This window comes from Diplotaxodon limnothrissa, linkage group LG6 (assembly GCF_057381915.1).
Source record: "Diplotaxodon limnothrissa isolate DT_005_m linkage group LG6, D_limnothrissa_male_GT1.1, whole genome shotgun sequence".
Taxonomy (NCBI): domain Eukaryota; kingdom Metazoa; phylum Chordata; class Actinopteri; order Cichliformes; family Cichlidae; genus Diplotaxodon; species Diplotaxodon limnothrissa.
The window spans coordinates 11,607,874-11,622,941 of record NC_140601.1 but is presented as its reverse complement, the minus strand read 5'-3'; the positions used below and the strand labels follow the sequence as shown (position 1 = coordinate 11,622,941).

The 15,068-nt window shown below is 38.6% G+C and overlaps 2 protein-coding genes across 3 annotated transcripts; both read left to right on the top strand.

Moving 5' to 3' along the window:
• Window positions 1–394: 394 nt before the first annotated feature.
• LOC146630182 (uncharacterized) lies at window positions 395–4,727 on the top strand. 2 transcript variants are annotated; one of them, XM_085355641.1, is made up of 8 exons: window positions 1,521–1,731; window positions 1,816–2,049; window positions 2,155–2,259; window positions 2,926–3,129; window positions 3,232–3,564; window positions 3,889–4,207; window positions 4,302–4,359; window positions 4,521–4,727. In XM_085355641.1, exons 1-8 carry the CDS (start codon window positions 1,536–1,538, stop codon window positions 4,725–4,727), a joined length of 1,656 nt encoding a protein of 551 aa, XP_085211767.1. In that variant the 5' UTR covers window positions 1,521–1,535. The 2 variants fall into 2 exon arrangements, with proteins under 2 accessions (XP_085211768.1, XP_085211767.1); XM_085355642.1 differs by lacking the exons at window positions 4,302–4,359; window positions 4,521–4,727 and adding an exon at window positions 395–449 and having other exon boundaries at window positions 1,450–1,731; window positions 3,889–4,211.
• A 4,326-nt stretch (window positions 4,728–9,053) lies between these two features.
• On the top strand, window positions 9,054–11,237 carry LOC146630181 (cell adhesion molecule CEACAM5-like). The gene is made up of 5 exons (XM_085355643.1): window positions 9,054–9,252; window positions 9,379–9,483; window positions 9,619–9,831; window positions 9,915–10,256; window positions 10,888–11,237. Exons 1-5 carry the CDS (start codon window positions 9,069–9,071, stop codon window positions 11,235–11,237), a joined length of 1,194 nt encoding a protein of 397 aa, XP_085211769.1. The 5' UTR covers window positions 9,054–9,068.
• The last annotated feature ends 3,831 nt before the right edge of the window (window positions 11,238–15,068 follow it).

The window sequence follows — 15,068 nt, the reverse complement described above, 5'->3', positions numbered from 1 at the left end:
GAAATGCTTGATAGTGAAATATGTGATCTCAAAATATTGTGGTAAAAGCAAGAAGAAAAATATAATACTGCTTCTCAAAGGAAGTTTTCATGTGGGTGAGCTTAAGATGCTTTTATCTCAAAATAACAAAAGCAACACACAGATGTTTTGTCGTGCTGTTATATGTCATATATGAATAGCTGCTGCACTAATTTGATAGGAGGAGGAAGTGATCTGAAGGTGTTGCATGCACACATATTTGCCGTAATTTCCATGTCCATTTGGTCATAAGACTTTGTAGTTTTAAGAAGATGACTTCTGCTTTTAAGCAATCATTCTTTAATAAGACAGCAGCTGAGGGTTTTGAAAGCTCATTAGTCAACTTTCTGATTAGACAGTGAAGTCTGCAACAGCCATGTTCTTCACAGAAGCTGAATGTTTGTTCTGGGTTTTTGTTCTCTCTCTCTCAGGTAGAAAAGATTCTGTTTTACCAGATCCCTTAATTCAATGTCCACTTATATGTATGTTAATGTTGCATTAATGCATAGGTAACATTTTACAGTTGTAGATATTTGAGACATGTAAAATGAACATTTGCTGTTGTTTAGTTTATGCTAAAAGAAGGAATTTTGCTGTATTCCGTAAGATCATCTTTTCTGGTCTTCCTGTCCTTTCACAGCCACTTGTTTCTAAAAAGTACACTTTATTATTACATAAGCTGCTAGTTTCTCAGAATTATGTACTAAACGTGGCCTTGCTTCAGTGCCATGAATCACTGGGTTTAACCCATACTAACTCACTCCCGGCTTGGCTCACATAGCTTCGTAAATGATTATTCTCGAACAACTACAGCGCCTAATCAGGATATTTAAGAAAGTAAAAGTGAGATTTTCATATTTGTTGGTAACTATTAGTGTGCAGAATTATTATGCAACTAAATGAAAAATGAATATTTCCCCATTTCCTTTGTTTATTTTCAGCCAATGAAGTGAGAATGACAAAACAAACAACTTTAAAACTTTAAATTTATAAATAAATGTTTTTGACATAAAAAAAAGTCATTGACCAAAACACTGAATTTACTTTCAAGTTGAAGATTGTTGGTTATTTGATTTCTCAATGATCAAATGTTTTCTGCAGCAGCACCCGGAACCTCCCAGACAATGTTCGGAGAGGGTTTTGGTCAGAAGAAGAAGTACTATAATTTTCCAGTTAATATGAAATCAATGGAAAATAACACGTTTGATTCTTCTCAAATCTTTGGTGGTCTGTTTTTAATACATTTCTTGACCCTGTGACTTTTTGCAACAAAACATTTGATGGTTCTCTGATAACGTTGCAATATATTAGCAATTTTCAGAGTGCTGCATGGAAAAATGCATGAAACTTATATTGTCAGAATAACATATGAATGTTATAGAAATTGTGTAAATCTGCACAGATGCTTGTTAATCAAATGTTGTGTTAAAGGTGTTCAGGGACAAACAAACAGCATCTGTGCCTTGAAAGGTTCATCAGTGAATCTGTCCTGCTCACATCAACATCCAACATCAAGCATGAACTGGTACAGTGTACACAGGGGGGGCTTCAAGATTGAGACATCTGCAGATGGAAAGTACAGCATGTCAGCAGATAGTAACTTGACTCTGACAGTCAACAATCTAGCAGAGAATGATGCAAACATTTACTGCTGCAGAGAACCTGCTGACAAATCAGACTGTGACCAAAGGGGAATTTCTCTCAGTGTTGCAGGTACAGTGGTTTTATCAAATGCGTTAAGAACTCATCTATGAATAATCAATGTATTGATATTATTTCAATTAATGATCCTCTCAGAGCTGCAGGTAAAGGTGATTCCTGCCACAGAGGGACAGACAGTAACACTGATGTGCAGCAGCAGCTGTCCTCTGACTGAAAAGCCTGCAGCCTACATCTGGTACAAGAACAGAGAGTTTCTCTATGAGGACTGGTCTCCCTGGTACCAAGAGCTGCTCAGCAGTGAGGAAGCAGACACATACTCCTGTGCTGTCAAAGGCTACGAGCATCTCAGAGCCCCTCAAGTCTCTGTGGGTGAGTCATGATGTTCAGTGTGTTACAAAATAAACTACTCTAAATAAACTAAGTCAAATAATTCTGAGTAAACATACTCAATACTCTAATATTTTTTTCATCCAGATTCCATCACATCAACATGCTTCAATGTGACGTACACTAAAAGCGAAATGTGTCCTTATCAGCAGGGATCAGAACATGAGCCTTGTTCCATCACATTTCCCAGAGGTGAACACAAACACGTCTTCTTACTGATCTCTGAAATGCACTGTTTCTATATTCACTTTTTTAACCCCTCAGCTGTAAAAAGGCTGAAGGGTTAAAAGATGTTATTGGCAGTTGGCATGGACACAGAGATTTGTGAATGCGAGAATGAGTAGGATTTCCAAATTGCTACAAAAGGCACATGTACTAAAAATCTTTGATGATTTTGAATCTCCTTGACACTGACCTCGAGGTCAAGGTCAAAGTTCTAGTTTTCTGAAAATTTTGTGATTGCAATAATTCAGGAATGGATTCAAGTAGGATTTTCACATTAACAGCACAGGTACATCTACTAAGAAGCTGAGGGGTAGCACTGACAGCCATCAGGTCACACGTGAATTACATTACGCTTTGGGTGAAAAAAGTAGAATGCCAAGATTATTATTGAAGTGTGTGGATGCAGTCAATGAAAATGTGTTAAACTGAAAACGTCCCTGATGAGGAAAAGACAGAATGAGTACACAGACTCCTCTCTTATAATGAAAAGAGAAGTGAGTTCAAGTACCGTTCTTTGAACTCACCTCTACAAATCTGCTCCCATACACAAAACCATGTAACTGACATACATACACGTATAAAATATGCATAATAACATAGTGACTGACGAAACTGTATTTATCATCTCTTCAGTGGTACATGTTGTAAAGACACCTGGGAACACACTGACCTGTAGCACCTCATGTCCTCTGATCGACCCTCAAACTGTCTATGTGTGGTATGAAAATGGAAAACTTTATAGGGAAAATATAAGAAGCATTTCAACTCCAAGTTCTTTGAAAAACAACTTTTACTGTGCAATTAAAGGTCATGAGCATCTTCAATCTGATGACGTCTGTGAGTATCAAAGAAAACTGTTAATTCTGTTAATTAATAACAAGCTGTTATCTCAACATGCAGACACCACAGTCAACTTTAAATCGTCCATCTATATTTCAGGTGTTCAGGATAAAAACTGCTGGACAGTGAATTATGTCAGCAGGAGAATCTGTGCTCTGGAAGGATCTTCAGTGAACATTATCAGTAAATACTCACATCCTGATAACATGAAACCAGAGTTTAAATGTTGGAGTAAAAAATGGAAAACAGGTGATAAGGAACTTGAAAAACCGATTGAGCCTTCAGGTCGTGTGGAGTATCAGGACAACATGAAGAACCAACACACCCTGACCATCAAAAACCTGAAGAAGAATGACTCAGGAGAATACACCTTCATCCTGAAAGGAAATGATAAAGAACTGAAACTGCCTGGAGTCTTTTTGATTGTCACAGGTAAAGTCTCCTAACAAGATGACCTAAGATGTTTCATTCATGTAAGAGCCTCAATGTTTTACACTAAAAAGCCTAAAAAGCCTCATGTAAACCTGAGCAAACAATACTGAATGTAAAAGTGTTATCAGCAAAATTTCACTGATCATCACATTTTAGCTGGTCTAAGAAGTGCTTCTTGTAAAACTGTTGACGGTCCTTTGCGTTCCACATTGACCTGTATCACATTACCCATCAAAATGCTATCCTATATTAAAAAAAAGGTCATTGGGAAATTTTTTTATGAGATTTATAGTTTTTAATTATTTAGTAATGTTCCTCTTTCAGAGCTGAGAGTGAAGATGAGTCCTTCTGCAGTGGTGACAGAGGGTCAGAGAGTCACACTGACCTGCAGCACCAGCTGTCCTCTGACTGACAACACAAACTACATTTGGTACTTCAACAGTCGACATCTGAACATGACAGAGACCCACAACAAACATCTGATCCTAGACCCAGTCAGCAGGGAGAATATAAGAAATTATTCCTGTGGTGTTAAAACTAACAAGGATAACACCACAGCTCAATGGCTACCAGCAGCTGCAGGAGGTTTTGCAGCTCTCCTGTTAATAATAATAATACTTCTCACTGTGTTCTGCTGCCGGAGGTGAGCATCACTGTGTTCTCTTTAAGATCAGTCATGTTCAAACTCTGATTTGAAATCTGTTATTCAGTCATATCCTTTCATGTTTGACACTCAGAAAAAAGAGGGCTTCTAGTCATTCTCCAAAGAGTGAAATATCAGACAACAAACAGCAGGTACACAACACAGTGCATCCACAATCCTGTTTTTCTTTTACTTGATCATTTATCCTTTGTGTGGATAGATTTTTTTGTCTTGTTTATCTCACCAATGTCTTAACCTTCCATATGGTGTAAAATGTGTACCATATGGGAGGTTATGTTTTTGGTCTCCTCAGGTTAGCCATAATCCCATATATGAAAACGTCTCAGCTCACTACAGCAGAATGCCTGTCAATACACACCAACCAGCTCATCTCTATTCCAATGAAGGAGAACTTGACTCCAATCAAGGTGACCTCTACTGCAATGAAGGCAAAGTCTATCCCAATCAAGCTGAACTCTATTCCAATACAGCTGATCTATACTCTAACATCCAATACTGAGTCACTGCCTTTTAAACAGAAAAAAAACTCAAAAAAGCGCCACAGCTGTTGTGTACAGAGTGTAAAACAACCACACTCTAAAATGGCACGTAGAATACAGTAGAAATGAGTAGAAAAGTAGAAATGCTTGTGGGTTTCAATTTAAAGATGTTTGATCATGAAATGCATGTGTTGTGTACAAAGTATAAGACAATGTAAAAATATTATTGCTAACTTTGTAAAACATGCAAACTTGTGAGCTTTGTGTTGTTGCTTTCTGCGTGGTTTAGAGCTTTCAAACTGAACAGTTAAAACTTAAAGTCATCATTTCTTTTTTCCCTGAACCATACATGAACTGATAACGGCTTAACATAAATCAATAACCTTTATGAGTATTAATAAATATAAAAAAAATGAGCTGTAGTAGTTTAATTCTTTCAGCTATAGTGTGAAGATTTATCTGAATAATCATTTGTCTCTTATTTCTTCAGGTTTTTCTGTAAAGTTTTTGAATGTTTGATGCTTGAATGACCCATTTTCCCTTCTATTATTGTCTCTTAAAGAAACTATTTGTTATCAGAATGTTCAAAAACATCACACAGTTAGGTGACAGTGTTGATACAGCCCGTGACTTAGGATGTAATTATTATGTAAAAATACTTATTGGTAGGTGCGATGGAATAAATGAGTAATAATTCAAGATCTCTTAGGAGAGAAGAAAAGTGTCCTGAAATACTGAGTAATTCCGAAAAAAGTTTAGAGAACAGGATTACACATAAATTGTATATTTAAGTTGATAACTTTGGGTCATTTTTAGGAGAAATGTTTTTCACGACTTTCATTGAAAATACACATTTATTTTTACAGAAAAATGCCAAGGTTATATAAGCAATGATGTTATTTCTAATATTAATTAATTACATGTTATTAACCTAAACATTTGGAATTTTTGTCATATGAACATCCACCATTATAACCAGCACCCCCACAATCAGGGTTGTGGGGGTGCTGGAGCCTATCCCAGCTACCACAGGGTAAGAGGCAGGGTACACCCTGGGCAGGATATGTCCAGTTTGTCACAAGGCGAACACATAGAGACAGACAACCATTCGCACTCAAATGCACAATTTAGAATTACCAACCCCACTAACTGCATGTCTTTGGAACGTGGGAGGAACAAGAACCCATGCAAACATGGAAAGAACATGCAAACTCCACAGAAAGGCTCCGACTTGATAACAGGTAGGCAGACAACAACAGAAAATGTTACCAATACCAGCAGGATAACTCAGCAAACAGTATTAGATCCTTCAGCATTACTGTATCATGAGATATGATAATATTGTCATCTAGTGGACGTGTCTCTAACTGCAAAACAGACAAACAGACGAAAAAAAAAACAGTAGAGGAGCCCCCCAGAATTGTCTGAGACAGCAAAAAACAAGAGTGAATTTCAAACCACATTTTTTTTAAAGAGTAACTTTGCGAACAATTTTTTTCTTTTGTTTTTCACATCTACTTTTAGTTCTTAGCTAAGTTTTAGTTAACTATAATAACTGCATCAGAATCTGCTTCAGCTCCAAGTGTTGCCTTGGAGTTGAGGTTTCCATCATCTACCTGATAAATTGTGTCCAAGCACTGTGAAGGTTATATTTTTCGACTTTTCCAGTTCATACCATCAGGCCAACCTTCCTGGCTGATAAACTGATGCATGTGGATGCCTCTCTTGTGTCCTGGATTGTGGATTACCTGACAGGAAGGCCACAATATCTGCGTCTTCAACACTTTGTGTCTTCCACAGAGATCAGCAACACACTCGTATCAGAAAATAAACCAGACTGCGTTAAAAGCATCACTGCATTCTGCAGGAAGGGCCCGAGTCGTATCTATTTTCTGAAGCAGCTGAGATCTTTTAACATGTATCGGACAACGCTCAGGATTTTCTCTGAGTCTGTTGTGGTCAGTGCCATCCTCTTTGCTGTTGCATGCTGGGACAGCAGGATGAGGGTCACAGATGCCAACATATTATTGATAGAAAGGTAAAAAAGATGGATGAGATAATGAAGCTGTTTTCTAATGAAAGTTTCTGTTAAAGGTGTTATTATTTGGAACTTTATCCATGTTTATTACGAGCATTAATGCTATAACTGTCACGATACTGGGTTTTGTACCCAGTGTTTTCTGTTTGGGAAATATCACTACCATTTGTAGTTTTTAGTTTAAATATTACCTTTGCTTTGGTTAGGTTTTCATTCTGATTTTGTATTCATCATTTTCTTTGTTATTCTCAAGTTTTTCTGGTCCTCCTGTGTTGTCTATGCCTCATCTACGTTTCTGTGTCCATGTTTAGTGAGTTTGTCTTTGTGTTTACTTTGGCCTGTCAAAATCAGGTGTTAGTCTCAGTCTAAGTGTTGGTTTCCTGTTTTATTTTGATAGTCTTTTGCCCTGTGTGTGTTGTGTTCAGTTTTTCTTTGCTCGTTTTCATTAATTGATTCTGTTCACTTGCACCTTGTTTTCCCAGCAGTGTCTCTTTCCCCCATAGCCTCATGTCTTTTCAAGTCTATTCAAATTTCCCTCTGTTCAAGTTTTCAGTTTAGGTTTTTGTTCCTGAGCTCTGGCAATAAAGCTGTTTGAGTTTAGTTAAGCCTGTCTGCCAAGTCCTGCATTTTGGGTTCTCTCGTTGCTTGGCACACACCCTCACTTGATAGTAACAGTAAAAATATGACAGTAAAACCAAAAGTATTACAATTCTTAGTGATCAGCAATCATTAAAATCAATTGTCCCTGAGTGTAAAATATAAAAAGATTGGTGAAAACTTGGCACATAACATAATTGAGTAATGACATTTACAGTCCTCACTTGTTGAAGGTTAAGCAGAGAACAATAGAAAATGTTACCAACGTGTGCAGAATGGCTCAGAAAAGATGATCAGATCCCTCAGCATCAAGACTGTTGCATTAAACATGGAGTTGCTGACACAATGAGCAGTAATTATGGTCCCTTCTGGTCTCAAATTACTAAAAAACAGAACAAGAGAGAAGGTGCTAAAGGAATCTGAAATTGTGCTTGTTTTTCAGCATTCAAACAATAAATCACAGAATCTGAGGCAGGAAACAACAAGAGTGAATGTTGAACACAATTTTCCTATAAAATTTTACAGTGTTTATCTCTGTGGTTGAAGACCTGTTGTCACTTCTGAGTGTTGCTCAAATGTGGTAAAAGCTGTCACTTTTAGGCCACACCCAGCACCCATGTGTAACCAGTATCAAAAAAAAGTCTGCATCTCCACAGCAGTTCATGTTGCACAGTGAGCTTGAATCTGGGGTTTCTTGATCACCACAGACGTTTGTATTCATCACAAACCATAAACCACCATAATTAGATATGGACAAAAGCTTCAACACACAGCTTTCTTCTGAACAGCTTAAAGCACCTGAGGTGACTATTTATTGCACATTTATTTAAAATACAAGTGCACACAGCAGAGTCGACAAAAGATTGAAAGGAAAAGGAAGGAAGTTTGGTATTAGCCTCAAAGCTGCACAAGATGTGAAACCACTGAATATGAAACAACAGTCAATCTTCCCCCCCTAACCTTTCACTCTGAAAAGGAGAACAGCTTAGGTGACCGATGACTTACTTTTTTTTATTTTTATTCAAGCTTTCACTGTCAGTGTTAAACGTTAAAGTCTGGACTACAACAATCATGCCGCTCAGGAATGCTTGTCGTCTCTTTGTGGGTGTCATCATTTACATCACAGGTATCAGTGATTATTTATTTGTCCCTATTTAAGAATGAAAGTAACCATAGCTAATCCTACTACATGATTTATAGATGACAACTTTGAGTTCAGATTAGTTCCTAATGTAAACTACAGAATATCTCTCTCTTTTTGACTGAAAGGTTTTTTTCTAAAGAAAGTTTCTGTTTAAGGTGTTAATGGAGGAGAAACCAGGATCTGTGCTCTCAAAGGTTCATCAGTGGATCTGCACTGCTCACATCAACATCTGACTTCAAGCAGAAAATGGTTCACTGTCCAATGGAAGGGAAATTATGTTCAGAGTGAGCTCTCTGTGGATGGACAACGTGTAATGTACAACATCTCTGATAAGAAAAACCCAACTTTAACCGTCAATGATCTAAGAGAGAGTGATGCAAACGCTTACTGCTGTATGAAGACTACAGACAGTCCAGGACACTGTTGGCTCAACAGAATTACTCTTCAAGTTGTTGCAGGTACAGTGACTTTTACTCATGAATTACTTTCCAAATGACATCATTGTATAAGTTGTTCTCCATCATCCTCTCAGAGCTGCAGGTAAAGGTGATTCCTGCCACAGAGGGACAGACAGTAACACTGATGTGCAGCAGCAGCTGTCCTCTGACTGAAAAGCCTGCAGCCTACATCTGGTACAAGAACAGAGAGTTTCTCTATGAGGACTGGTCTCCCTGGTACCAAGAGCTGCTCAGCAGTGAGGAAGCAGTCACATACTCCTGTGCTGTCAAAGGCTACGAGCATCTCAGAGCCCCTCAAGTCTCTGTGGGTGAGTCATGATGCTTATTCTGCTATATTATTTGACAATAAATAAATTCAATATGAACAGAAATCTCAATTCTAAATATAAAAATAATCTTCTTACAAATATTTAATTGCATTACTTTTTCTTCAGATTCCATCACAGCAACCTGCTTCAGTGTGACTTATGCTTATGGAGACATGTGTTCTTATAAACAGACACCAGTGGATGAGCCGTGCTCCATCACATATCCCAGAGGTGAAGTGGTACAAAAATAACACCACCAAAACTCACATGTCAGATTTGTTGAGTCCAACATTTGTATGAATTATATAAACTTTATGAATGTATCTATGCACAGTAACGGGAAGTGTATTTATCTTTTATCAACAGAGCTTCATGTTCAAAGGACTTCTTCCATTTCTGGGTTTGTTACACTGGCTTGTAGTACAAGATGTAACCTGACAGACCCTCAGACTATCTACCTCTGGTACCACAACAAACAAAGCTATTATGAGAATCAACATTATTCAGTTCAAAACTCTTCAAGAGGCACATTTTCTTGTGCAGTTAAAAGCCACAAACGTCTTCAATCTACAGAAGTTTGTATGTGTTAAAAAAAATTATTGATTCACTGACATCCTGAAATATAGACCAGTCAGTCATTTCATAATCCATCTATATTTCAGGTGTTCAGGATAAAAACTGCTGGAGAGTGAATTATGTCAGCAGGAGAATCTGTGCTCTGGAAGGATCTTCAGTCAACATCACAAGTGAATACTCACATCCTGACAACATGAAGCCAGAGTTTAAATGTTGGAGTAAAAAACTGAGAAGTGGTGATGAGGAAGTTAAAAGGCTGATTGAGGCTGCAGGTGGTGTGGAGTATCAGTACAACATGAAGAACCAACACATCCTGACCATCAACAACCTGAAGAAGAATGACTCAGGAGGATACACATTCAGATTCAAGAGAGATCATGAAGGATGGACACAGTCTGATCTGCCTGGAGTATTTTTGATTGTCACAGGTAAATCTAAACTCTTCACTCAGCAGACTTTACTCATTAACAGGATTGTGAAAATATTCCATTACAGAGCAAGGATCAAAAGCAAACAGACATTTTCCTTTTATAGAAAAATTCACCCTTTCGGTGTATTTTTTTTTTTTGTACAGTCAGATCAAGTGAAAAAAACATTATTTTTGACTTTTAAAATATATAAAACTATTTTATAATCCTGATCAAATATTTTCTAATGAGCACTTTGCTATATATCAAATACACACAAAAATTCAATTTTCCTGTTCACAGAAATTAAGAAAATGATAGTTATTCAAGTTTCATGTTGGATTGAGCAAATATCACAAGGTGGAATATTAAGAAAACATCTATATAACCCACACGTAACCTAGAACAGTAACAATAATGGCATGAATAGCTGAAAAGAAATTAATAATCCCAGTTGTCAGACAAATACAATGAAATAAAGCAAACAATCCCCGTAAAATGTCACAGAAATGAAGAACTGAGCTTCATTAAATTTTATGTTTTTTCACTTAAAACATGGCATTACTCACTAAACATGATTTAAAAATGACACTGACGGAGTCTGGAGTCTAATAATAATAATAATTATTATTATTGTATGTTCTTCTTCCAGAGCTGAGAGTGAAGATGAGTCCTTCTGCAGTGGTGACAGAGGGTCAGAGAGTCACACTGACCTGCAGTACCAGCTGTCCTCTGACTGACAACACAAACTACATTTGGTACTTGAACAGTCGACCTCTGACCCCGAGAGAGAACCAGAACAAACATCTGATCCTAGACCCAGTCAGCAGGGAGGATGCAGGAAGCTACTCCTGTGCTGTGAAAACCAACAAAGATATCAGCTCTGCTCCAAAGACTCTCACTGTCCAAAGTATCACAGGAACATGGACACCAGCAGCTGCAGGAGTTTCTGCAGCTCTGCTCCTTTTAATACCTCTCACTGTCTACTGGTGCAGGAGGTAAGCTACACTGTCTCATCTGTCATACCTGTCATGGTTAAACGGTAGCTCAGGAGTTAGAGCAGGTCATCTGTTGATCAAAAGGTTGGTGGTTTGATTTTTGGCTCCCTCAGTCTGCATGCCAAATATCCTTGGGCAAGATACTAACCACCACTTGCTCTCCAATGCATCCATCAGAGTATGAATGTGTATGCTAGTGAGAAAGCATAGAGTGAATGTGGCATGTTGTATAGAGCGCTTTGAGTACTCCAGGAGTGCAGAGAAACGCTATCTAAAAATCACTACATTTACCAAATGTTTTAACATTTTATTTATTTCTTTTTGTGCAATAGAAAAAAGAGGACTTCCAGTCAGTCTCCAAGACAAGAAACTTCAGATAATAAACAGGTTAAAAAAACCTCTCATTTTCTCTTCACAGGAATAATAATTTATTCTCCATCACAGAAAAACTTTAAAATCACTCATCATGCTTTTTTTTCTCACTTACATCCTAACCTCTTGTAGCCTTTTTATCACTGGAGCTCACCACCTACCTCGATCATGTTTCTACTCAACAGTTGTATTTTTTATGTGACTAAAACACATTCACATTATGACACAGTATCATCAGCTGCATCTGCACACATCTAAAGCTCTTTTGGGGAGGAGACCACTGAACTGTTATCCATAAAAAATCCTGACCATCCTCTGCACAAAATGCTAGCCATTAGGGCTGCAGCTATTGGTTATTTTAGTAATTCAGTATTTCATCAATTATTCCATTGATTAATTGAATAATAAGAAATACTTTTAGCTTCATTAATGACAATAATAAATCAAAAAATGTACTCCTTTTTGTTTCAATTTTAAAAATTGCTGTGTTTTACTGCATACAAAGAATGAAAGGAAAAAACTAAACTATTTAAATCTGATAGATATCATACATCAAAACTTTTTGCAAAATGTACAACATTTGCAAAAAAGTAATTTCTTTATTTGAATGAGGCAAAAACTGAATCCTTAGTGTTAAATAACCCAGTGCTCATATCATTTGTCTTCTTTCTGTAGATGCACCCTGGTCCCATTTGTGAAAACATCTCAGCTCATTACAGCAGAATGCAGGTTAATACTAAACATCAACAAGATTTCTACTCCAAAGAAGCTGATCTTCATGCCAGCGAAGCTGAGCTCTATGCCAAGGAAGCAGAAGTCGACGGAATTGAAACTAATATCTACTGCAGCATCGAATCGTTGTGATTTAACTAAAAAAATAATTTAAAGGGAGCATTCACTGATTGGGATAATAATGAACTATCACAGAAGGGACACCACAACTGATAAGTAGAGAGTAAAAATCATACATCATAGTGGAAAATAAAATACAAGAGTAAGAAAAGTAGTAGTGTTTAGAAAAATAGAAATGCTGCAGCTGATGAAATGTGTTGTACATGTCCTGCAAAATACAACACAACTTCAAATTATATGCACATGCAAGCTGAACTACTGTACTGGATAGTTTAGAGCTTTGGCAAAATGTCTGTAAAACTGAACCGATGAAACATTAAAGTCATCGTGCTGGCATTTTTCTCTCTTCTTCTGGACCACAAAATAGCTCCATCACTTTACGTACCTCCACCGTTATACTGCCCGCCATGAAAAGTTTTTATTAAAAATATATCTGTCTCCTCCACTTGCTCACAACTTCTATGGGGAGAGAAAAAAAAATGCACAAATACATGACAGGTGTGCCATTCTTCCCAGTGTTGCTGCTCCAACACTGCCCTTCCTCTCCCTCTGACAGCCAGCCACAAACCGCACCCGGCTGCCATACCTTCATGCCGCCAACAGAGGAAGTCAGCCATAGCCATCTGTGCCCCCAGCCTCTGTACTACCTAAAATGTTTTTTAAAATGTGGTTGAACCTTTACAACATCGCATGGTCTGAACAGACGATGAATGGGCACCCCAGCACGTAATAACGCGAAGAGCTGACCAAACACTCTTTTTCCACAGAGTTATAGTGACGTTCATGCTCTGACAATTTCCAGAGTGCTTGCTTCAGCCTCTCATATGTGACTTGCCATCAGTCTGTCCACTGAACCAGATCTAAGCCAATTTTCCAGTCAGGGGACTGGTTAGAGCCACAGAGTTCAGGATAAACCTCTGGTTGTACCCACCCAGCATTAGGGACTGCCTCGCCTATTTTTTCGCCCTTGGCCACAGGCAAGCCATGTTGGCATCTGCTTTGTCAATTTGTCGATCTGGGCTACCCCTTCAGAAGAGGCATCAAGTGCACAGTCCATTCCTCCATTGACCACTTGAATGGTGCTGCTGTCTCCTCAAACATCTCCATAAAGAAAAATACACCATTTGCTCCTTTTGTTTTGAATAGTGTGGATTTGGCAAATGGCATCACTCACCCAGCTGACCATTTCCCAGACAGCAACCTCTGCAACACCTAGATCTATGCACCTATGCCCGACTACCTGCAGTGGGTCCAAGTGCTGTCTGGTCACTGCTGCCTTCTCTGTGTGGATGGCAGCTTCCTCTACCAACGTTTCCTCCAGAGCACTCCCTGTGAAAAAAACCAACACGTTAGTAGATCAGATGCGAAAGGTGAAGCCCAAAGAGGTCCCAGTGGTGTAGTGTTATGAGCTGTTGCCCTCAGAACTGGAAGAGGCTTCAGTAGAACCACAGGTACATCTCTCTCCCCCCCCCCCCCCCCCCCCCCCCCCTCTCAATCTCTCTCTCTCTCTTCAAGGACAAGTGAACATCAAAACCATTATCCAGGATGAAACAACAAAGATCTATGAGTACATCAGGAGATGGCCACAGTCCACAGTTCACATGCTTAGTGAATCCCTAAGGCAGCGGAAACCTGAGAAAGAGCAAGAACAAGAACTATCACAGACGGAAAGGCTCCTGCAAAGCATATATCATCGGCAGATAGAAGAAGTGCTGACACTGAAAAATCCTACCAATGGCTGGATAATACCTGGCTGGAAAAACAGCAGAGAGGCACTAATCATAGGAGCAAAGGAACAAGTTTTAAGCACAAGATTGATAGAGGCTGGGGTCAACCACACCAGGCAAAACCTCAGGTGCACAGTTTGCACCTGAGGTCTTGCCTGCTTGTATCTTGCAGGGTATAAGGTATAACGTGTATGTAGTATTCAATTTGTCTCTTTACTTTCTAGTATAACTAAAGTATGTAAGTCATGTAACTATCTACTATTTCCCAACACACAGAGGACAAGAGAAAACAGACAAAACTGAACTCAACTGGTCTGCATTGTTGAGAAAAGTATACGGTCTTAGACACAATATTTTAACACAGATGTGACAATAATTAACCCTTACCTGTTAGGAAGACACGCAGATAAGCAAATTCATTATGTAACCATTAAAAAGCATATTAGCCTTCCAACTATGTGGTTTTTAACAAGCAGCAGTCAAGGCATACATAAACCTATTTGTGCACGACTGACAAGAACCTATCAAAAATATGGTGTGGCGGAGGTGTGGTCCCGGGCGCGGCTGCAGGGGAGGATTGGTGCAGTGGGCTCAACGGGGCGGTGCTGGAGATGCCGGTGAGAACAGCTGATGGCGATTTGGACTGATAATGGTTTCCTTCCCTTTTTATAGTGAGACGGAGAGGAGCGGAGGGAGAGGGAAATCGGCTGGGACCGACAGCTGTCAGACTGTGTTCAGTCATAACCGGGGAAAATTGTAAATAAATGTGGAACCTGGTGATAAAGACCTGTGTGTGTGTGTGTACCTGTGTATAGTGCATTTCACATATGGATAATATTTTACCTGACCCAAACGAAAATTTTTCACAAATATCCAAATATTCT

Coding starts and splice junctions, on each gene's coding strand:
- LOC146630182 (XM_085355641.1), top strand. CDS start 1,536: ATGAACTGGTACAGTGTACACAGGGGGGGCTTCAAGATTGAGACATCT. Junction 2,260..2,925: donor TTCCATCACATTTCCCAGAG/GTGAACACAAAC, acceptor TCATCTCTTCAG/TGGTACATGTTGTAAAGACA. Junction 3,130..3,231: donor TCTTCAATCTGATGACGTCT/GTGAGTATCAAA, acceptor TCTATATTTCAG/GTGTTCAGGATAAAAACTGC.
- LOC146630181 (XM_085355643.1), top strand. CDS start 9,069: ATGTGCAGCAGCAGCTGTCCTCTGACTGAAAAGCCTGCAGCCTACATC. Junction 9,484..9,618: donor CTCCATCACATATCCCAGAG/GTGAAGTGGTAC, acceptor TTTTATCAACAG/AGCTTCATGTTCAAAGGACT. Junction 10,257..10,887: donor AGTATTTTTGATTGTCACAG/GTAAATCTAAAC, acceptor TTCTTCTTCCAG/AGCTGAGAGTGAAGATGAGT.